Consider the following 22,773-nt stretch of genomic DNA (forward strand, 5'->3'; position numbering starts at 1 on the left):
TAATGCACTCATTAGATTTTTGAGAGTTGATGGTATTAAAGAGTGGCTGATTTATTTTTATCAGCCTTTTCCATGACATACATATACATGCCTATGTGCGCACATGTTTAAATATATAAATATATAAACAAAACTAAATTTACATGTAATTTAAGGGCCCATTCGGTATTATATTGTTTCTTGTCTCTGTTTTCAGAAATCCAACAGAAAAAATGATCAAAGCTATGCAGCATGTATAATATTACCCATTTCTTTTTCTTAAATTATTTGTCAAATCTTTAAATCTTTTTGTGTTAAAAGATATATTACCTTTAGAAAGAGTGAAAATAAAAATAATAATAGCAGTTTTGTGCAAATTTATATTAACATCAATTATCATATGGTATTTTATTAACTTCTATAGAAATGATGTTATCATATGTACCTTTTGAAAAATAATCAATTATTTATTGTCGATAAAAGTAAATTTTTATTGCTTGTTTTTGGTGCATCAGAGATATTGATAAAATGGGTTATTTTCAGTGCTACTGAGCTTTTGAAAATAAATGTGCAAATATACATCAAATACTAATTGGTGTTATTAAAATTTTATTATTTTTTACGAAATGTTAGATAGATGGACATGAAATATAACACGGTCTGGTTCGGTTCGTGTACCCAAGGCTGGTTTCGACCGGATCGAATCCGGTCCGCATCAGTCAAGGCCCGACCCGGCACCAACTCACTTCCTGTGTTTAAATATATACCGTACCGCCTTCGATTTTCCCCTTTCTTAATTGCATCATACGGAGGCAGGGCATCCGCGGCCGCCGGCCGCGGGCGGTGCGCAGCAGCAGCGGGGCGGGCGGCGGCGAGATTCCGGCAGCCGAGGGCGGTGGCTGCCATGGGAATGAGGCCGTCGTTCTCCTCGCGGAGGGGACTGCGGCCCTGTTGGGGAGGAGCGAATCTGATTCGAGTGGGACCGGACCGGCTCAAATCTCCCCAAGCCAAGTTCTTTCCTTTCCGGTCTCTGGCATAGATATTTCCATGCTTCAAGCGATAGGCGTTACGGAAGCAGATCCTTGTTGCGCGAGAAGTTTTTATAATGGGCACGTCGGTAAAGATTGCAGCGCCTCCGATGATAATGACGGGGCCCTATATTCTCGCGGGCCATTCCCCCTGTCCGAGGTTCGAGACAGGATACACGGTTGGCCTTTTTATCCTTTTTGTCAAGCCTTTAACGAGCGTATTCACTGCGTTTGGGAGTGAGCGGGACTGCACTTATTGCAACGCGCAGATCGACATTTGGACACGCTCGAGAGGAAGGAAAGAAGGGAGAAGCGTTTCAAGAAAGTCTTCTTCTTTCTGGTTTTCACCAGAGCCCAGAGGTTTCATTCTCTTGTATTCTTTAATCCAGCCCCGCTTACCTTCCAGTCATCTGTTTTCATCTCCTGTCAGAAGAAAGACAAGGGAACGTGAAGAAAGAAGCCATCTTTGAGGTACTTCGCGACTTACCCTTTTTCCTGTCAATGAGAGATTTGATAAAAGACCGGATTCTTGATGTTTCCTTTTCTTGCCCCCCTCTCGCCCCTTCTCTCTCTCTCTCCATCTTTAACTGCTTCCCAAAACGTTACCATCTGATCCATCTCCACGTGCATTCACCTTCCTTCTTGGTTCGTGTAATACCCCGTTTCGATCTTCTTTCACGATAAACGCCAAGGAAAGGAAAGAGAGGAGCCCTCCTCAAGGTTATCATAGATTATTATGTATTACTCTGTTTATTTTAATAAAAAAATTGTTAAAAAAGATTAGAGAAACGGGCCATCTTTGTACGCCCATTTTGAGATTTTGATATCTTTGATGATTGATTTTTATCTTCTTTGCAAGAATAAATGGTTTAGATGCTTTGTTTCCATCTTATTTTCAGGAGAAACATAAGGGAGGGAAAGTGAGGAGGGGGCTCTAAGGTAGTGAGCCATCATTTACAACTTATTGATGTTTGCTTTGATGAGAAATATGTTGGAAGATTGGATTCTTAATAACTTGGAGAAGCACAAGGGAAAGGAAAGAAAGATGAGATCTTAAGGCTTTTGATGAGAGGTTTGCTGAAAGATTAGAGAAAGAGCCCATCTTTGTATAAACATTCTCAAGTTTTGATGTCATGGAAAACTGCTTTCCTTCCTCTTCTTCTTCTTTTTCTTCTAATGTGTTGTCTTTGTAAGAACAAATAGTTTAAATTCTCTATATCCATCTTCCTTTACATAGACCATAGGGGAAAAGAAAGAAAGGAGGGAGCTTTAAGGTAGTACACCAGCTTTTAGGGCTTACCCTGCTTGCTTTTGACAAGAAATTTGCTCAAGAATTATAGAAAGTGCCCACCTTTTTATGCCTATTTTGGATTCTTGATGTCTTGGATGGTTGGTTCTATGTTCCGTTAAATTGTTTCTCTTTGTAAGAAATACTTTAGACGATCTAGTTCCATTAATTTAGAAGAAATGCAAGGGGAAGGGGAAAAAAAGAGGCAGCTTTAAGGTGGTTCACAGCTTTCTAAGGCTTACCCTGATTGTTTTCCATGAGAAAAAGGTCAATAGGTTAGAAAAAACACCCATCGTTCTATGACCTTTAAAATCAATCCAGGCTTACCCATTTAATTTCACATAATTATCAATTATGCTAGATGGTAACACCACATTCCTAACCGTCATTTAGACTTTTATCCATGTGCATGTAACTTAACATAGCCTTATCCAGCAAGTCTTGTCTACCAATATTCTGAAACTATGACCATGCGTTTCTATTTTTGTTTGTGCACTTCTTGAGGGTTATTTTGTTGTTTAGATTTTGCACATTGGAGGGATAGGTCATTCACCAATCAAAGACAAAAATTCCCTTCTAGGTGGGCAAGGCAACAATAGAGCAAGACCAAGAGGGTACTGCTTGGTACATGTATTTAAATGGTTAAATTGTCCGTGAAGCTGGTTTTGTGTAGCTTTCATTCTGTTCAGCACGCTACCTATAATAATAACTGCAGCTTCAGTCAAGTCAGTGACATGATTCATGAATGTATAGAAGATGTCCAGAGTATATTAATATTTGTTTTGAGCTATTTCATATTTAATTGCGCCCATCCTCACTTTATTGTCAACAAATGGAAACTGATTTTGGTTCAGTTTTCTGGATATGCTTGCAATGCCAAAGAATGAACCCTGAATTGAGCGACTGGTTGAGAAGATCCTTAAAGTTGACTTGGAATCCTTAAAGAAAAAGCACCCATCGATCTATGACCTTTAAAATATTTTGATACGATTCGAATATTTTGATGTATTGGATGGTTGGTTTTCTATTTCTCTATGAATCTTTATAATATATACATGCCCATAAGCGCATATTTTCGATAATTAGCTATCCAGTAATCTCGCAAAGATTACTGAATAGCTTGTTGTCAAAATGTGCATGCATAGACATGTATTTTTTATAACTTCCTATATTTTGAATTTGTGAAATGCTTTGTATTCTCCAACATTATTTTGTGCATGAAGCTTAAAGAAATCTTCTTTCTTTGTCACTATTGTTTGTAAGACTTTCATTAGCATGACAGCTACCTCTTCCTCTCCTTTATATTTTATTTTTTTTCTTTTACTTTGAAAGGCAATTCTTAATAAAGAACTAATTTGATATATGAGTGGCTGTTGGATGCAGGGGTGATTTTATTTTTATGTGCTTGTTCTTTCAATCCTCTTGAGTTAGCTTTTTCTAATAAAACCCTTGCTGCATCCCTGTTACGTGCTTAGATTGGTGCAAAGGCGACTTTCAGATAATAGGCAGCTCTGCACCTTTTAATGCATGAAGAAATCCTGAGGGCCATTTTAGTTGGTAATTAGTTTTACATGCTATTCTACCCTGCTAACCAATGTATTTCAAAAGAAACTATCAGTTTTTGAGTTTCTCTTACATGTTCTAAAGGTTTATTAATGTTGATTCATTGTGGTTTGCATTGGTCTCTGCATTTTCCTTTCCTTTGAAGGAAGAATTTGATTAATTTGAATGCCGTAATATCTCTATGTATGCCTTATTGAGGATGGTTCATTTGCGCATCTGCAGCTAAAATCTTTTAGAGCTATCAGTTTTTGATGCTTGACCTCAAATTCCTGTATTTGGTGCTTATTGAAGGGGTTTTTAATTATTTAAGCAGCTATATTTAGATGTAAACTTATGAAACGTGCCTTCTGTAGCATATACATACATACATACATATGTCTGTCTTCTTCTGGGGTGCACACACATATTTGTCTAAGATATGGCTACTGACTTTAAAAGTTATCCAGATCTCAACAGCTTAGGTCAATATTTGCCTACTATTGGACCAGCACTTCTATTGTCCATGGAATACATGGACCTTGGTAAATGGGTAGCGGCTATCGAGGGTGGTGCACATATTGGTCTCCATCTTATACTAGTGCTGTTTTTTTTCAATTGCTCTGGTATTTTGTGCCAGTATCTTGCAAACCTTATTGGCATAGTCACAGGAAAGAATCTTGCTCAGGTAATCTCTTTTGTCCTTGCTAAGTTTTATTGTTCAGTTTCTTTTGCCCTTGCTAATATTGAATGTTCTTTGCATTAAAATTCATGATATGTTCCCTATGTTAATTTGAAGAGTTCAATAAGACATAATTTTGTCTTGGCACTTGGGTTAAATGATGATTTCTGCAGTGAGTCTGTTTTCTGAATGTTGCAACTATGGTTCCATACTTCCATTAATCTTTTTCCCCAGTAATTAGAGTTACTCAAATTCATGGCCTGAGCATTTTTGACATGTTAAGTAGTCAATACTTCATTAGTACTGCATATTATCTTCCCATTAATAATAATTTTTTTTTGTTTTTGTTGATTTGGAAGATTTGCAATGAGGAGTACTGCAGGTTGACATGTGTCCTTCTTGGAGTGCAAGCCCAGATATCGATGATTGTTTCCGACCTGACAATGGTATTTGTTATGCTTCATCAAATAAATGAAAGCCATTTTTAGGTTTCTTGATTCGTCAGGTTTCTTTACAACATTAATGATGCCAGATTCTGAGCTTTGCACATGGATTCAGTTTATTTTTTGGGGTGAACCAGTTCATTTCCATCTATTTCTCTGCTACCATTGCTGTTCTAATTCCATATATTTTCAACCTCTTGGTAAGTTTATGATTTGTATTTTATAGACCGTCAATGATCCAATTGTCAGATGTAATTTTTAATGTGTTTTGTGACGATATCACTTGTCCATGATCCTTAGGGCTCTTGCAAATTAGAGGCGGTCTATGGCATATCAAGCTTCGTATCGCTCTTTGGAGTGCTCTCCAGTCTACCAAATATTCCATCTATAGCTCATGATAGGTATCCAGGGTTGGATTTGCAGACTGCTTGCTCAGTCATGGTTCTTCTTGGCTCAAATATCATGCCTCATAATTTTTACATTCACTCGTCTGTTGTACAGGTATGCTTAGCCATCATACTCTTGGATCTTGGTTACGTTGGAAAATATGTTTGTGATGATCATCCTTACAGTTCAGTTGTTAATATTCCTGTCATCTTATTTTAATGCTTGAGAAGATTATGGTGCGTAACAGATTTTTTCCAAAGAACCTTCAATTCTATTTTTGAGTGACCATATATGCAAATCTGTCATTTAAATCTGCTAATTTCATGCTTAAGGATAAAAGAGTGGACAAGCCATTTATCCAGTACTGTATCTTAGTGCAAAAAGATCTCAAATTTGATAATGAGAAGTAACAGATGATTAGGAATAGAGGAAAGGAAAGGAAGAGTTGGAGGAAGAATTAGGAATGCAACTTTTGAATCACTATTTAATATAACTTATGAAAGTCTTGTAATTCATCACTTCTCTAAGGTGTTTTGATGGATTATACATTGAAGGTGGATTTAATTATAAAGTTTAGATTATGAATGATGGTACACTAGAGCTTAAATTAATGAGTATCCTTGTAGATAATTCTTAATGCTTCTTTAGAGAGTGAAATAATTAATGGTACTGTTCCTTTTGACTCGTAGTCAGTATTCTAGAGCTTATTAACTACCCATGGACCCTTGCATGGACAACACAAGAGCCATTTAATATCTTAAATGGAGATTTGCTCTTCTTCAAATGGCAAGACTGACCACTTAACAAGAAATTGGTTTGAATAGCTCAGGCTGGGTTCCATTTAAAATATATGGTTCATTTGTTTCTTAAGGATCAAGGATTAGAATAGGTCTGCCTATAAGTCCGTTTCCGGTTGCCTGGTCCAACCAGACTGTCTGGACTTGTTTGATAACATTGGCTTATGTCTTCCCTTCTTCCCTCTAATGATTTTATCTATATTAAATGTTGTGCAGGAACTGATTAATGTTGTCCTTTTTTTCTATTTAGAGCCAAGGTTTGCCATACCGTTCCGTACTGTATTGGTATTGAACCAGTACCCAGTCTTGTGCCGTACTGACACTCGGTACGACTCCCCTTCTTATACCATACCCCATACTGACACTATAATAGGATGGTACCAGTAAGGGGTTCGTACCGAGACGGAGAACCTTGCTCAGAGCTACTGCTTGGATAACTTATTTAACAAGTGCTAAAGATGTTATTTATCATTTCTTCCCATTGTCAATCTAAACTTAGACATGCTTTAATTTGTTCCTTTCCGGTATTTTCCTAATTTTTCATGCTGAAGCATTTGAGTTCAAAATTGGCATTTATCCTTAATTAGTTCATTTTGGTACAAAGTTGTGTTGGCTATATATATATATATATATATATATATATATATATATATATATATATATATATATATATATATATATATATATTATATACCATAATCCAGTACCAAGTTTCAGCCGCTTCTAGTAGATGATTACCTCTTTCATTTGTCTTTGTGCAGCTGCAGAAACCAACAAATGCCAGTGTGGGCTCTTTAATTCATGATACACTTTTTACTATAATATCTAATTTTGCTGCTATTTTCCTGGTGAATTTTGTTTTTATGAGCTCGACAGCAGCTGTATTTGACAATGCGGGCCTCATAATGCCTACATTTCAAGATGCTTTTATGTTGGTGGACCAGGTTATGTCTCACTTCTTTGGTGCACTATTTCTTCATTCATTTACATGATTAACATAAGTATGCCTCTGTCAGTACAATTCCGTATATAAAATGTACAGATTGCATTTAGGACTAAAAACCATGACCTAATTTCTCATATATTGGTGAACCTGCAAGCTGCATTATCGTCGATATTATGTAGCATAAACTGCATTAGACACATTTTGATAAGTATGTTGGCTCTTGTTGTTTCTGCAGTGCATATTTGTCAAAGTTCTATATCAGAATTTCAGTAAATGGTAGGTGTATATTTTCTACAATTTTTTCCATCGTAATGCATGTCGATTGGATTTGTTATCTTTATTCTTGACCCAGTACAGAAAGACCAACACTGAAATCAATTTTGATGGAATCAAATCTGTTGTCAAACTATGATAGGTCTCAGACACTTTTCCTTGTCAATATATATATATATGTATATATATATGTATGTATGTATGTATGTATGTATGTATGTATGTATATGTATCTCATGATCTAAGGGACTCAAATGGCTTGCCTGAAGGTTAGATTACATAAAAAAATCTGTGTTAATCCCATAAATAGTTGCTTCAAAAATTGGATAAAAGAAGTGTAGTAGAAATAAATATAAGTTTATAATATTTTCTAGACTTCTTTTGGACGAAGGTCCGCAATCTCGGTACTAGATACCGGGTCGGTACCTTGTTGGTTTGGTACAGTACGGTATACCTCTGGGCTAAAATTGCTCTCTAATTATTTTTCTCAATGTTCATCTTGGTACACCTTGGTACGAACCAGTATATATCTCAGTACGAACCGGTACACACCTCATTACACCTCGGTATAGGTGGTACAAGGCTTATACCAACTTGAATATGTGTTTCGTACCGATTTTCTTTCGGTGCGGTACAGTACGCCCCATACCGAGCAGTACAAGGCGGTACGACAGACTTATTTTGGACTGTTAATTAACTTGTATATTGGAGTTACTGGACAACTATGCTATCTTCTTTGAATTAGATGATCCTTCCATGATTAAATAGTTGATTCATTTTCTTATTATCCTTTACCTCTTTCTTTACTTTCTGGTTGCAAACTGACTTACCTAATTTTGGGGGATCGTATCTGTAAGTATGTAATTTCACACCCCATCGACCTTATAAAAATTAGAAAAAAATTAAATGCACTACCATTACCCAAGTACCACCGGAATACAGTTAGGGGTACGAATGGGTTAGGTGGGACAGGATCATGAGTGACCCTGACTCGCCCTAGTTTCTTGTTGGGGTCCTAATATTGGACTCAGACCTAGACCCAACTCAATAGAAGATTGGGTCGGGTCCATGGCTAAAATTTTTGACCCAGCGAAACATTCGGGTCAGCTCGGGTCCATGTATAATCCGGTCCTAACTCGAAAAATTCGGATCCCGATCGGGTCCAGGTTGGGTCTAGATCACACAAATGGAGCTCTAAAGTGAAAGTTAAATTTGGACGAAAGAAAATCCTAGTTTCATCACAAAATATGAATCTGTCTTTGAAAGCTTGTTATGACACATTCAGCATGATAACTTTTTCCAATAAAGCTCAGAAAACAATTGAAAAGAGTCCAAAAGTCGAGCATTCCTTATGGATTATATGAATTATTGTGTTTAGGGATATCTACTAGATGGAAACGGAGTATGGATAGAGTGCCAAGTCAGTCACAATATCAATCAACAATCTGAGAACTCGTTTGGTTTGTCGAAAAAATTTTAGCTCACTAAAATATTTTTTATGGAAAGCTGATGCCTGGGTATACGATGCTTGGAAAAGTGGTTTTTGCATGTTTGGTTGACCATGAGAAGTGACACATTTTAGAGTGGCTTATGTTTGGTTAAGTATCTATTTTAATAGGAAAGTTGTGTAAAATACATGTTATGCTCTTAAATTACTGTAAATTCCAGCCCATGAGAAAGTCACTTTTCCATGTCCCACGTGGGTTTTTCTTTTTCATGAAATATGAAAATCTTATTCTCATGGAAAAGCTACTTTTTCATCTCTTTCCTTTGAAAACTCCAACCAAATATGAGTCATTTTCCCATTTTCCTATTGACCAAACTTTTCCCCCTCTTCCTGCGAACCAAATGAGTCCTTCCCATCCAAGGATATTGCTCAATTATCTAGTTTGCCACAACATCCCCTATGTCATGTGAAGAAAATTAGATCAAGAAGCTTTGTGGGGTGCTGTCACCATTTATTTCAGACCAATTAATTGATGATGGATAGCACCATTAAATGGCTTTACAAATTCTAGCACAGAATTCCTAGCACTTTCAAGCACTATGCTTCCATTTCTACCACATTATGCACAAATGAAGTTTATAAATGTAGTTTACAGATTTTCTACATGTTAAGATCTGTATGTCAGTTAAACCATCAATTAAAATAAACTTGCCCTACCTGTTCTATGATTAATGCCTTATAAATCATGGAATAAAATAAAGAACAAGGTCAAGAAATTTAACAACAAAGGTAATTAAAGATTCCATCATTTATGGTTTTTAGTTTTTAACCTACTTTTCTTATTAAACAATTCCACAATTGAGGTCTGATGGGGGTGAAATGAATCGTCCAGCCCACAACAAAAAGGGGCCCAATTTCGGCCTGATAGACACCAGCGCCAATCAGACGTATCCTCAGTCCAGCCCAGAATCAGCCCGACCTTGGACTTCACCAAAAGTTCCTCCAACCTCCTTCGCCGACGCGCCCCGGCCAAGCCCGAGCGCTAAAGCGCCCTGGCCAAGCTCGGGGTGCCCTCCTGTATTCGCCGATGCGCCCCGGACGAACTCAGAGCGCCCACTTTATTCACCGACACGCCCGACCCAGCTCGGGCGCCCTCTCCAGCAATGCACTTCGACCCTCGGGCTCGGGGCACTTCGCCGAGCACACCTCGGCACCCATCAAGCCGACCTCGTCAAAAGCACAACATGACCTCTCAGCGAGTTTGGCCTAACCGGCAGCCGCATCCATGTGTGTGCCCACGCCCTCCTACGTGGCCGTACATTGCGACACCACCACAACATACTATTCCGGCCATGCTCTGCCAATGCCTTTTCGTTCCCAAGAACGGACTCCACCGTGCGCCACAATCAAATCCTGGCTGCGCGCCACACCCACTCATGATGGGGACAGGCCATGCCCGGCCACGGCTGTCAACGCCTTACCGTTCTCAAGAACAGACTCCACCGCGCGCCACAACCAAGCTCTGGCTGCGCGCCACTCCCACTCATGATGGGAATGCGCCATACCTCTGCCACCTAAGCACCCCTGCCGGGACTACAAATAACGATCAACAAGTAACTCCTGGGGGGACACTTGGCTGGATATACAAAACTGCACTCTAACTTGATCGTCGGAGGGCCCTCACCGAAAACACCGGTGAGGTTTTGTGCAGGTACACCGTCGGTCGCAGGAGGTGGCTATCTCTATCTTCTTCTTCACTTCGGCAGCTCCCCCAACTCCTCCAGCGTGGTCACCCTCGGGCCACATTTGAACCACAACAAGGTCCATTCGATTATATGCTAACACAAAACCACATAACTTGTGTCGAGTCGAGTTGGGTAATAGGTCGAAAGACCTAGACTAGACCCATATAACAATTGGGTCGGGTCGGGTCACGTCGGAACTCAATAAACCCTGACCTGAGCCAAAATATGGAATAGGTCCAAATTTGAAACCTAACTCAGCCCCCAGGTCCTTAAATCAGATATGGATTGGATCTAAGCGGGTAGGGATGGGTCAGGTCATGGGTCAACCCGACCCATTTGCAGCCTTAAATACAGTAAACAAAATGTCTTTAAATTTATCAATTTGTCTAATTGTGTCCTTTGACCTAGCATATCCATAATGCTTGTCCCCTCCATCATTATCTGATCCTGCAATCAGGTTCTAGCATTTTCTCTATTCCATCTCTTCGCTCGATGCTTGCTAGCTTTTGTTTGTCGATCAACTTAGTTTGGGCGTTGTGTATATAACTTGGTAAATTTTACTCCCCATCAACTGAATCAAAAAAAAAAAAAAGAAACAGAGAAAATGTACCATTGAAATGCAATGGCCAAAATGCCCTTAAACTTACATTACACCTAAAAGGCCAACTATATTCATATGTCTCCAATCTAAAGAACTCATACTGCTAAAACCTCCAGCATTATTAACACTAGCGGTTGCATTTTGGTGTAATCTCCAATTTAAAACAATGCACGACTAAGTGCAACTTGGTTCGAGACATGCCGAAGCATAATATTAAAGGCCTACACATTGGTTTTAGGCCCAAGTCCCACGTGAGCTCTTCTCTAGGCTCGTATGTTCAGCTTCCTCCATTTGATCTAGACCCATGACCAGCTTGGCCTGGGGCCCTGGCTAGTTCAATTTACTAGACAAATCAGTTCCCTTCCTTGGTCATTTGTCATTGACGAGGAGGGGGAGGGGAGGGGATGACTATGAGATCATTAATGGTGATGATGGATGAGATGCTAGTAGTTCATAGAGAGGGAGAGTAGGGGGTGGCACATAACTGATGGCGGTTGTGCCCATGTGCATTGATGGAAGAGGAGAGAGAGAGGCATTTGCAGGTGGTGAGCAAGGCAATAGTGGGGGTTGTGATGAGGACAAAGTTGGGCAAGGCTATGATGGAAACTGATATTTAGTAGTGGAAGAAACAAATTAGGGATTTAAGATGAAAAAGTATATATTTCAATATTAATAAATATAAATACATATATATTTATTATATCTAACTCTAGGCCAGGTCAGGTTAGCCTATACATTTTTTGGCTAGCATGAGCTCAGTATGAAGTTTAATCAGCTCATGTGTTTTAGGCTCGACCTAACCTGATGGGATGAAAACTTTGAAAGCTTGCTAAAATTGGGTCAAGTGGGTTGGGCTTGTTCGAGTCTTTCTCTAGTCCATTTTTGCCCATATTTGTTAATTTCTATTTGTGAACTAACTTACCTAATTTGGAATATTATGCATTTTTAATGAAGTAAATTTCCTCCTTACTAAGTAAATAAAGTTTATAAAATATTGATTGTATTACCATTGCCAAGGCACCTTTTGAAATAAGAGAAAAGGTACCTTTTAAAATTTGCTTAAAAGATGGTATCTTGTGAGATACAATGTACAAGATGCCCTTAAAAATTTCATAGCATTGAAAAACCCCTCTATTTATATTTGGAAGAAGACCTATTTATCACCTTCAACCAGACAAACTCCTAATGCTTTGTCCCTTCTCCAACATTGTCTGCACCAAAGGCCATAGTTTGGTGTTATCTCTTGTCCATATCTTCAATTATACTTTTTAGTTTCCATTTGTGTAACAACTTGCCTAATTAAGATTGTCATGCATAGAAAATTAGAAAATAGTAAATGTACTACCACTGGATTTCAATGACCAAATGCCCTTAAATTCTATTACACCGAGAAACTCCCTCCAACTATATTTAAAGGAAGACCTAATTGTCTCCTTCAACCTAGAAAAATTCATAATGCTTACTTCTTTTTTCTTTGAAATTATCTGCACCAACGATTGCATTTTGGTGTCATCTTCGCTGCATCTCTTCATCTATACTTCTTTGTATTTGTGGTCTTGTTTACCTTATTTGGAAGATTGCGTATATCTTAGTAAATTTGTTCTCTGTCAACTGAATCAAAAAATTAGAAAACATTAAATATCCTACCATTAATAAGGGGACACCAAGTACCATGCACCAAATGCTCTTAAAATTCATACCAACAAAAGTTCCACCCAACTATATATAGAGGAAGAACCTGTTGTCTCCTTCAACCTACAAAACCCATAACACTTAACCCCTCCTGCTTCAACATCGTCTGCGCCAATGACCAGATTGCAGTTTTATCTCTGGTCCATTTCTTCACCAGTTGCTTTCAGTATGCTCCATGAAAACTCATTATTATGTTTTTTTTGTTGCAAAGTAATCTTACTTTTGTTGCTTTCATGAAAAATAAAAAAGGGAATAAGTGGAAGGATGATTTTGCCATCTCAATCTTTAGTTTATGGTTGCTTGTACTAGGAGCGTGTGCATGAGTAGAGAGCTTAAGAATTTAAGGAACGAAAGCATCAAGGAAGTGTCCACATGAAAATAATATTAACATTTATTTTTAAATACTAGATTTTTGTTTAATTTTATGATAACTGAATTATATCATGATAGAGAAAATGATATGACACATATCTTTTGCAAAATAAATGATAAGATAATGAATAGCACAGCTGTCATGGAAATAATAGAGATAGTTTAATGCTGGTTGGAAACATATATAAGTGGGTATATGTTCTAGAGAGGGTGCAGCACCCTTGGGGTAAGATTATGGCTACTAATTTTTAACTGACATCTTTTGTGTCTGTTGTTTCATGATGCTGTGACAAGTGCCGGTCAGCAACCATTTGTAGGTGCATCTTTTTGGGATGCTTTTCCACAGAAACTCTAAACATAATTAGTTCTTTCACTGTCATTCATAGGAAATGGGACATTTACTAAGGTGAACAACATATCTCCAGAGAAGACAAGACTTGGTGCAACAGTAAGGTTGCTCCGTCGTGACCTAGTGTCACAAGTTCGAACTTGGAAATAGCCTCTCTGCACATCGGGGTAAGACCGTGTGCCTGTGTGTATTTGACCCTCACAAAACCCGTAATGACTGGAGTCTCATGCACTAGGACGCCCCTTTAACAACATCTTTCTGAAAGCGCATTTACTCTTCGTTGGAAGCAGGGATTGGTAACTGATGGTATTTCATGGATTTGCTTCTGCGAACCATGCCACTCCCACATGCATGCCTCAAGTACATTGCTTTGGTAAATGTTCTTTTTTTTCTGTTTTGCTATTTATGCGTCCTTTGCTCATGGTTTCTAAATGTCATACAGAAGAATAATCCTATCAAGGAAGAATGTTGTCTATGTTTGAGTTTCTGATTCTTTAGCATTCACAGTGGGCAGAGCATGGAACTCTAAATAAAGCTTCAAAAATAATTTTTATCTATAGAGTAATTTAATTGTGAATTTGATCTCTGAGAATGCTGTGATAATAATACTTGATGGATACTCTTTCAAGTCATGTAAGCTTGTTCAGTAGACTATGACAGCCCTGTGGTATGTTTCCTTAAATTAGTATTAATATTTTCCAACTCTTTTGAATTTTCCTTGATGCAAGCTTATTCCATAGTTTTTACATTGGATGCACTAGACAACTAATCCAATGGAGTTGCCTAATAGATCATTCACTGTTTTCATCCTTGCAGATTTTTAATAGTCCTGCAGCACCCTTTCCCTTTTCTCTGGTTTTTCTCATCGCAATTGTAATCACCTCTTGCATTCGGAGTCTTGGTGCGCAAGTCATCTTGCATGACTTCTTTCAGATCAACCTACCTATTTGGGTTCATCACATTATAGTGAAATCTCTTGCTGTCATTCCGGCTCTATACTGCCTCCAGAGTGTAGGACCAGAGGGGATCTATCAGTTGCTTCTCTTCTGTCAAGTTATATTGGCGACCCTCGTACCACCCTCAGTGATTCCCCTTTTCCGAGTGTCATCGTCCAGATCAATTATGGGTTTTTTCAGAATCTCGCAGCATACAGATATCTTTGCTTTTTGTGCCTTTCTGGTGTTCCTTGCAACAGATACCATCTTCATTTTTGAGTTGCTATTCGAAAATTGCTTCTGGACGGTTGAGCTTAGGGAAAGCATGGGAAGAGGTGTGAGACTTGTCCTTCTCCTCCTTGCCATCACATCCTATGTCTTTGCACTTTATATGGTATTCACACCACTAAGGTCTGAAAGTAACAGACTAGATGATGAAAACAGCAAAGGACCGGATATGCAGATATTTACATGGGGCAGGAAAAAGGATCAACTTGAGCTATCTAAGGGTAGAGATGAGAACTCTTCAAGTCAGACCATTAATGGTGAAGAAAAGGAGTACGTAAAGGAGACAACCTCCATAGAGTCATTGGAGAATCAATCCAATAATATGTTTGCAGAATTCAGTCTTGATCAGCCTAAGACAGCCATTCATTCTGAATGGCAAGCCCAGAAGCCTGCTTCTGTTCTGGCTCTTAATAAGGATTGTATTATCCAATCCTTATCTTTAGAAGAATATAATTCCATAGTTAACATTGTTTCTAGCGACGAGGTGATTAGTAAAGGTATTGCACAGAATTATGAAACTAAAGTATCCAGAGAAGAAAATGTGGAAGTAGGAGTTGGAGTCCACCATCAGAAGGATGGTGAGAAGGGCGGTGCATGTGAACCTGTCCAGCCTCCGAGTGCTTCAACCTCCGATGTACCTGGGTCTTGTAAGAATGCCAGAGTGACGGGTGGCAATATTAGAAATGATGCCAAGAAGGCAACATCATGTGGATTGAGTCGTGCAGGACGGCGCCAATTAGCTGCCATTCTCAATGAATTTTGGGCGCATCTGTTTGACTTACATGGTCTGCTAACAGAAGAAGCTAAGGTCATGAGAACAGATCTTTTACTGAATTTGGATCTAGAAATGTACCATGCATCTGCAAGAGCAGGCACCAAAGACACTTCCCAGAAAAGCTCATTAGACACAGAAAGTGGACCACTACCTTCAGCAAACTCGAGGGACTACACTCCCATGCAAGAGAAGGCTATGAATTTGGAATTATCTTATATGCCACTAGCGCAAACTTCGTTTTGGTCAATGGACACTCGGTTTCTGGATGTGAATGGCCAATGTGATGGCCAGGATTGTCACATACCCAAGATTCAGGACTTTGAGATTCCGCAATTTGGCACATGGTTACGGACTCCTAATATTGCTAAATCTTCTGTTACAGAATATGGGGATCAACTCCAGGATACTTCGAGCCAGAATGCATCTGGTTCTTTATGTAAAAGTAGTTTACAAAACCCTGCATCAACTGGATCAATCTGTTCACAGTTTAGAAGGCCTCAGTATGAACCTTCCTCAGTTGAAAACCCTTCATTCTTGGGTTCGACGAAGGAAAATATTAGCTTTCCTGATATTTCAGAGCTCATAGATTCCTTCGGGCGTTCGTCTCTCAATATTTCTGGCTCCTTTTCATCTGCGAGTGGAACTGCACATGAACAAGCACAAAATCCAAACAATCTGGTCTCTGAAGGTGAAGAGGCTCCCTCAGCACTCGACAAGCTTTCCGTGTTAAAGCACCATGAAAGTTTCCTATGTCAAGTAGTTAGCCCTATTCTGGATTCGGAACCTTTCTGGGTTAAACAACCATTAGAAAATATGTTCAGTTCAACAATCAAAACTAGTAAGGCAAGGAAGAGGAAGCAAGTACTGAATACCTCTTTTACTTCAAAAATAATCATGTCTTATGGAGAATCAGAAGCTTGGGTTCTCCAATCTCTAAGAGTTTGTCTTGGAAAGCTCCTAGATTTGGAAGGATCAAGTTGGTTATTTACTCAGAATGGTGGGTATGATGAGAAGTTAATAGACTGGGTAGCTGCAGCAGAGGGTTACCTACGGAAAGAGGGGACTAGCTTGTTGAATCAGGTAAAGTGTAGTGAGGAGGAAGATATGAATGATGTCATCTCCTCTGTGTCTAACTGTGGGGAGCACTGCACTTGGCAATCTGGCCTGGTTATAGGCTTTGGTGTCTGGTGCATTTGCCGGATCTTAGGACTGTTGCTCATGGAAAGTCGACCAGAGTTATGGGGCAAATACACCTATGTTCTCAACCGTCTTCAGGTAAAAATTTACACATTATCTTTTTTCTTTTTATAAAAAAAAATCACACATTATCATGAACCCGTTTTGTGTTATAGCAGGCATGGTCATTTCTACAACTTAGGTGACTGAAGAAATTGTTTTTTCCCTCTTCCTTCTGTTGAATGGCAGGGTGTTGGCTAGAACGATGTTTTTATATCATGTAGGATATATTGTTCTATTTTATGTGTATATTGGTTTATGATATACCACACAAGGATATGAGTCAGGCAGTTCTACAGAAATATAGTCCGTTAACATGCAGAGAACCCTGTGTGGCTATATCTGATATATGTAAGCTCTGCAATGGCGTGATGTGTCTATGTCAAAAAATACACCAACAATAGTGTTAGTGTTCCAAGGTTCAAACATTTAGAAGGAAAAAAAAGTTGGATGTTGGAAAAGAAACAGCATGGAGGAGAGCTGAAACCCTTGATTGTAGCCAAAATCTGGAGTTGTGGTCACTTGATACTTGTGAAATCCATAATTTGTCAGGGTACCAATGAGTGTTTTCTCTCTCTTTAAACATGGTGTAACTCTTTCTAAACTTTGTCAAAGTCATGATATAAAACAACTCCATAGCCAAGAATACCTCTCTTCTCACTCAAGGAAAGCCGAACCTTGGATATGGATTCCTGGGATGCATATTGGAGCATTCAGAAGAGCCCTTGTGGATTAAGACAACTGGTATTGTAATTTGACACTTGAATCGTAATATAAGGAAGCTGATAATAACCAATGTTGTCGGCATAGGTTGTTAGACCTAAAGCTTCATGTATATCTTGTCATGCATAGGTGATGGAGAACTGAACACTTGAAATGGATTTTTTTTTTATTGGGTGCTTTGGTCTTTCATGTGTTGATACTCAAGATTACACCTTTAGCACTAGTTTCTCTTCATATTTATACTTTCAGAACTCTACCAGAGTATACAACTTACTTTCAGAACTCCTGCCAACCACACAATTGAGGAATGAACTCATCACCAGGTTTTATCACAGCTAGACAGCTGGGCTATATAATCCATTTAAGGAAGAATCATGTGTACTTGTATGTACTATTTTGATAAAATAGTTAAGATAAAAACAAAGAAGAATTTTCTACTAACATGTCCATCAGTTATGCTGACAGATTTTTATGGATCATATGAGATGCAGGGCATACTTGATCCAGCATTCTTGAATCCCCGTGATCCTCTCAAACCATGCCAGTGTATCGACCACCTTGATATGCGGACCAGTGGGCTCGAACATATTAAGGAAAGCCTTGGCGGAACCCGGTGCACTACTGCAAGCTCAGTGTTACAGATGATCAAGGAGGTTGAAGGTGCAATTTCAAGGCGCAAGGGTCGGTCCGGCACAGCAGCAGGAGGTATTGCCTTTCCGAAGGGGAAGGAAAACTTGGCTTCTGTTCTGAAGCGCTACAAGCGTTGCCTGTCAAAGAAGTCATCTGCTACTAATGGAGGAGCCTCTGCACCATCTGAAAAGGCATGTACCAATCAGCCTGCTTATCCTCCTAATCAAAGTGAGCCATTTTTCAATTTGAACTGAGTGAACTTATAATGAATTTTTCTTTTCTACGCCTCATGCAATTGTGAAGTAGAAACTAGAATGGATCAAAATGTATCCAGGTTAAGGTGATCTGGTTGTTGAATAACTGTTCTTCTAGACATCTTGGCTAGTGGATTTTGAGTAACCACCTGAATTTTGAGGAGACATGATAACTTTGATTAGGGCTTCATGCTTTGAGGTTACCATTGATGCGGTGAATTATAATAATAAAAATATAATAATTATGTTCATCTTTGAATTTTTTATATTTTGATAAATGTTATTTTGTCATTTATAGCGATAAAATGTTAAGAGTCCAGCCACATCCCATCATCCTCTAAATCTGAAGTCTCCCTCTTCAGTTGGCCTTACGTAAAAAAAGAATAACATATTATCATTTAGTCTAATCTTTATTTTTTTTGGGGATATTTTTATAATTAATCTTTTATTATAGTTTTTTAAAAAATTTCATATACAGGATACGGAGCAGGCTGAGAACTTGAAACTGAATGGGCCGCTAACTGGGAACCGAGACTACGCATGGAAAAATGGCTGAGCTCCTAGAAGACACCGGTCATCTGAAGTCGCATGAATATATGACACGTGGCGCGCATTTTGGGTGGAAACTAAACTTTCACGGAAGCACCGTTGACTGACGGTCCCTCCTCTATCTTACCTTCCTTTCGCTTCCGTTCTCTTCTCGTCTCTCCCCTGAAAGAAAGGAGGCAACCTCCAGTTCTTCTCCTTCTCCCATAGCTGTGGATTCGGATATTCCGGTCATCCGCCATAGCATCAGAGAGGTACGCTACCTTCTCTCTCTCGGATCTCGATTTTTTCTCCTTGTTTTGATTCTAGTCTTTATCTGAAACGGAACCCCAGTTGTGTTGCTAATTTCGCCCCCCTTCTCTCTCTTTATCGTGCCTCTCTTCTGTATCTAGTAGTATTTTTTATTACGACGATTTTTTTTTTTTTCATTTTTGAATGAAGAACGAGTATCTTTCTCTCTATATATACATATGTATGTATGTATGTATCCAAATTGATGATGAAAATTAACCGGAACTATGTGCTTAAAATCTTTGTGGGTTCGCATAGATCTCTTAAATAAGCTAGCTGTTCATGAATGATTTTGAGCGCTTCTTCTTGAAATTAAAGAAGCTGTGACTCCAACTCGGCCCGATTACAAGTTGTGCTGATCAGCAAAGTATTGTAGGCTGAAGCTGGGATGGTCATTCTGATGCTCCTGCAGGAAAGGATAGTAGCAGCGTTTGGAAGGCGATGGGATACGTGGTGGTGATATCGGTGCCGTTCCTTATCCTGCTCGCGATCCTGGCCCTTGCTTGCTACCTTCTCGGTCGGGCCAGGGGACGGTCCGAGTGGAGGACACCACAGTACTACGGGCCGCCGGCCCCACCCGCCACAGCCCCGGCCCAGGGCAAGTAAGGGCCCTTCGGCCCGTACATGGATATCAAATACAACTACTACTCTTAGATGTGAGGTTGCTTGTGGTTTTATTTAAAGGATATGATGTTGGTGGGTTTGATATACTTTTTTTGCTTCTTTGCCAAGCATGGGTTTTAAACAATAATTTTATATTTGTTTTATTATTATTCAGTTGACTAATTCGATAAACGTGACCCTCACTCTTGGTTGGTTAACTTATTGAATAGTGCTGCCAAGCCCCATTCAGGGAAATCCATGGGCTGAGCTAACAAATTCATCTTGGTCCGCACCATGTTAGCTTTTGACCTGCAAGCGACGTTCGAATAGCTTTAACAAATCAAATGACTCCTGTTTCAAGGATGCTTCTACGTATTCTTGCATGCCCAACTAATGGTTTATTACACGCTAGCAATTTGATATGTCTCTGGCACATGATAACTATGTATGGTTGCTATAACATGATAATCTCAAAGATAATATGGTGCATGACTGTTGCAAGAGGGATAACGATGCTTTAATATCTTGTTAGCTAATCGCTAGATTCTATAAATTTAAGTTGATAGGGAAGGGATCAATAATGTATATCAGGCTTTATTGCTTTAACCCTTCTTCGACTTTATGTATAGCTTTGACCATGCAAGTAAAAGATATGATTGAGTCAAGAGTTGCTTAAGGTAAGAACAAGTAAAAGATAGACTCAACATAGAACGCGTCAATAGAAGAAAAGACTCAAGAAAATAAACCGTAAAATTGGCCTTAATGAATGAAGAAAAGAACAGACTAAAAATTGTATAGATAGAAATCTCAAGTTCTCACATAAGGAGTTTGAATAGAACAAAGACTTTAGACAATATTTGTAATCACACACTCAAAGAAATATTTGCTGGATAAAAAAACTTTGATAGATAATGAAACTCCACCCTCTCGGCTTATACAGCATGGTTTATATAGGCTGCTGCAAGCTGGCTGTTACAAGAATGTTAAACAAATCTCTAAACTTGCTAAACAAACTCCTAGATAGTTTCAACTACTTGTAACAAATAACAACTCAATATCAAGTGACTAAAAATTAGGAACTAATAAACTAGTAGGAGACTAAGTCTAGAAGACTAAGTCTTTAGTTCACGTTTTTTTTTTTTTTCCAGCACCCAAAGAACCCATGCTGAATTATCTAACATTCTCCCCCTTAATTCAAGCGAGGGGTTGTACTCCAAGCATGCTCTGAAACTTCTTGTACTTCTTCTCAGTTAGTGCCTTTGTGAGAATATCTGTAGGTTGGTCTTCAGTACTGCAATGTTGTGCCTCCACTTTGCCTTTAGCAACTAAGTCTCGAATATAATGGTACTTGGTATTAATATGCTTGGTTCTCCCTTGATGAACTGGATTCTTGGATAATGCGATTGCTGACTTGTTATCGCAGAATATCACTGTTGGTTCATTTTGCTTTGCTTTAAGTCTTTTAAAATTCTTCTCAGCCACACAACATGACATGCAGTGCTTGTCGTTGCAATATACTCGGCTTCAGTGCTCGACAAGGTCACACAGTCTTGTTTCTTTGATGACCAAGAGATGACACCGAAACCAAGACTGAAGGCATAAACTGCTGTACTCCTACTATCATCTGCACATCTAGCCTAATCACTGCCAGTATAACCAATAAGATTATTTGGGTTCCCATTAGTATACCTGATGCTGTAATCAGTAGTTTCCTGAATAAATATGAGAACTCTCTTAGCTGCCCCCAAATGGTGTTTGCTTTGACTATGCATGAATCTGGAAAGAAGACTTACAGAATACATTATATCTGGCCTTGTGTGAGTAAGATACATGAGACCTCCTACCAAGCTTCTATAATATTTTGCATCAGTCTTCTCAACCCCATCATGCAATAAAAGCTTCTCATTTGAGTTCAATGGTGTCGGGGCAGGATTACAATCAGCCATTCCAAATTTTTTTAACAAATCAGCTGCATACTTCTTTTGACAAATAAAAATACCATCCAAATCTTGCACAACTTCAATACCCAAAAATAATGCAAAGGACCCAAATCAGACATTTCGAAATTCTTCATCATGTTGTTTTTAAATCCTTCCATCATTTGTGAAGAATTACCAGTATATATCATGTCATCCACATACAAGCATACAACCCAAAAATCATTTCCATGACATTTCACATATAAGGGGGGTTCACTAGCACTCTTTTGGAATTCATTTTGAGCAAAATAATTATCAATTTTGCTATACCAGGCTCGCGGAGCCTGCTTGAGCTCATAGAGTGCTTTGTGTAATTTATACACCTTATTTTCTAACCCCTCCACTATAAAGCCTTGGGGTTGTTCAACATACACTTCTTCCAACATTCACCATTTAGAAATACAGATTTAATATCCAATTGATACACTAGCCAACTATTATGAGCTGCTAAACACAAAATAGTTCTAACAGTATCAAACCGAACAACTGGAGCAAAAGTTTCAGTGAAGTCAATACCTGAGACTTGGGCATAACCTTAGACTTGGGCATAACCTTTGGCAACCAAACGAGCTTTATACATTTGTAATGTTCCATCTGGATTCGATTTGGATTTAAAAATCCCTTTCAAGCCAATTGCTTCCTTCCTTGGTGGTAGATCCACCAAGGCCCAAGTTTTGTTCTTCTCTATGGCTTCAATTTCTTCTTCCATTGCTCTACACCATTCTTTCTGTGTCACTGCATCTTCAAAACAAGTAGGTTCCATAGCAAAACATGCATATTCACATGAAGCATAAATGTCCTCTAGACATCTTACCCTCCTGTGAGTACTTTCTAGAGATGATTGGGGAGACAATGGCAAGCTGGATGATTCAGATTTAGAATTTTTTACTTCAATAATGGTTGGTGTTGGTTCATAACTCTCCCAATTCCAAGCATCATTTTCAT

At 38.8% G+C, this 22,773-nt stretch overlaps 1 protein-coding gene across 8 annotated transcripts; it reads left to right on the forward strand.

Moving 5' to 3' along the window:
* Positions 1–802: 802 nt before the first annotated feature.
* LOC103708429 (protein ETHYLENE-INSENSITIVE 2-like) lies at positions 803–20,052 on the forward strand. Of its 8 annotated transcripts, XM_026805159.2 has the most exons (11): positions 803–1,186; positions 1,277–1,478; positions 4,305–4,522; positions 4,876–4,962; positions 5,049–5,159; positions 5,260–5,460; positions 6,905–7,087; positions 14,385–16,841; positions 18,011–18,346; positions 18,888–19,209; positions 19,623–20,052. In XM_026805159.2, exons 3-10 carry the CDS (start codon positions 4,361–4,363, stop codon positions 18,963–18,965), a joined length of 3,615 nt encoding a protein of 1,204 aa, XP_026660960.2. In that variant the 5' UTR covers positions 803–1,186; positions 1,277–1,478; positions 4,305–4,360; the 3' UTR covers positions 18,966–19,209; positions 19,623–20,052. The 8 variants fall into 8 exon arrangements, with proteins under 8 accessions (XP_026660960.2, XP_026660966.2, XP_038972398.1 ...); XM_026805165.2 differs by having other exon boundaries at positions 803–1,478; positions 18,011–18,383; XM_039116470.1 differs by having other exon boundaries at positions 803–1,478.
* The last annotated feature ends 2,721 nt before the right edge of the window (positions 20,053–22,773 follow it).

This window comes from Phoenix dactylifera, chromosome 2 (genome assembly GCF_009389715.1).
Source record: "Phoenix dactylifera cultivar Barhee BC4 chromosome 2, palm_55x_up_171113_PBpolish2nd_filt_p, whole genome shotgun sequence".
In the NCBI taxonomy this organism is placed as follows: Eukaryota; Viridiplantae; Streptophyta; class Magnoliopsida; order Arecales; family Arecaceae; genus Phoenix; species Phoenix dactylifera.

Excerpts from the sequence above, each read along its gene's own strand:
- LOC103708429 (XM_039116470.1), top strand. The coding sequence starts at position 4,361 with ATGGAATACATGGACCTTGGTAAATGGGTAGCGGCTATCGAGGGTGGT. Across the intron at positions 5,160-5,259 it reads CATATATTTTCAACCTCTTG|GGCTCTTGCAAATTAGAGGC; the intron begins GTAAGTTTATGA and ends CATGATCCTTAG. Across the intron at positions 16,842-18,010 it reads ATGTTCTCAACCGTCTTCAG|ATGCAGGGCATACTTGATCC; the intron begins GTAAAAATTTAC and ends GGATCATATGAG.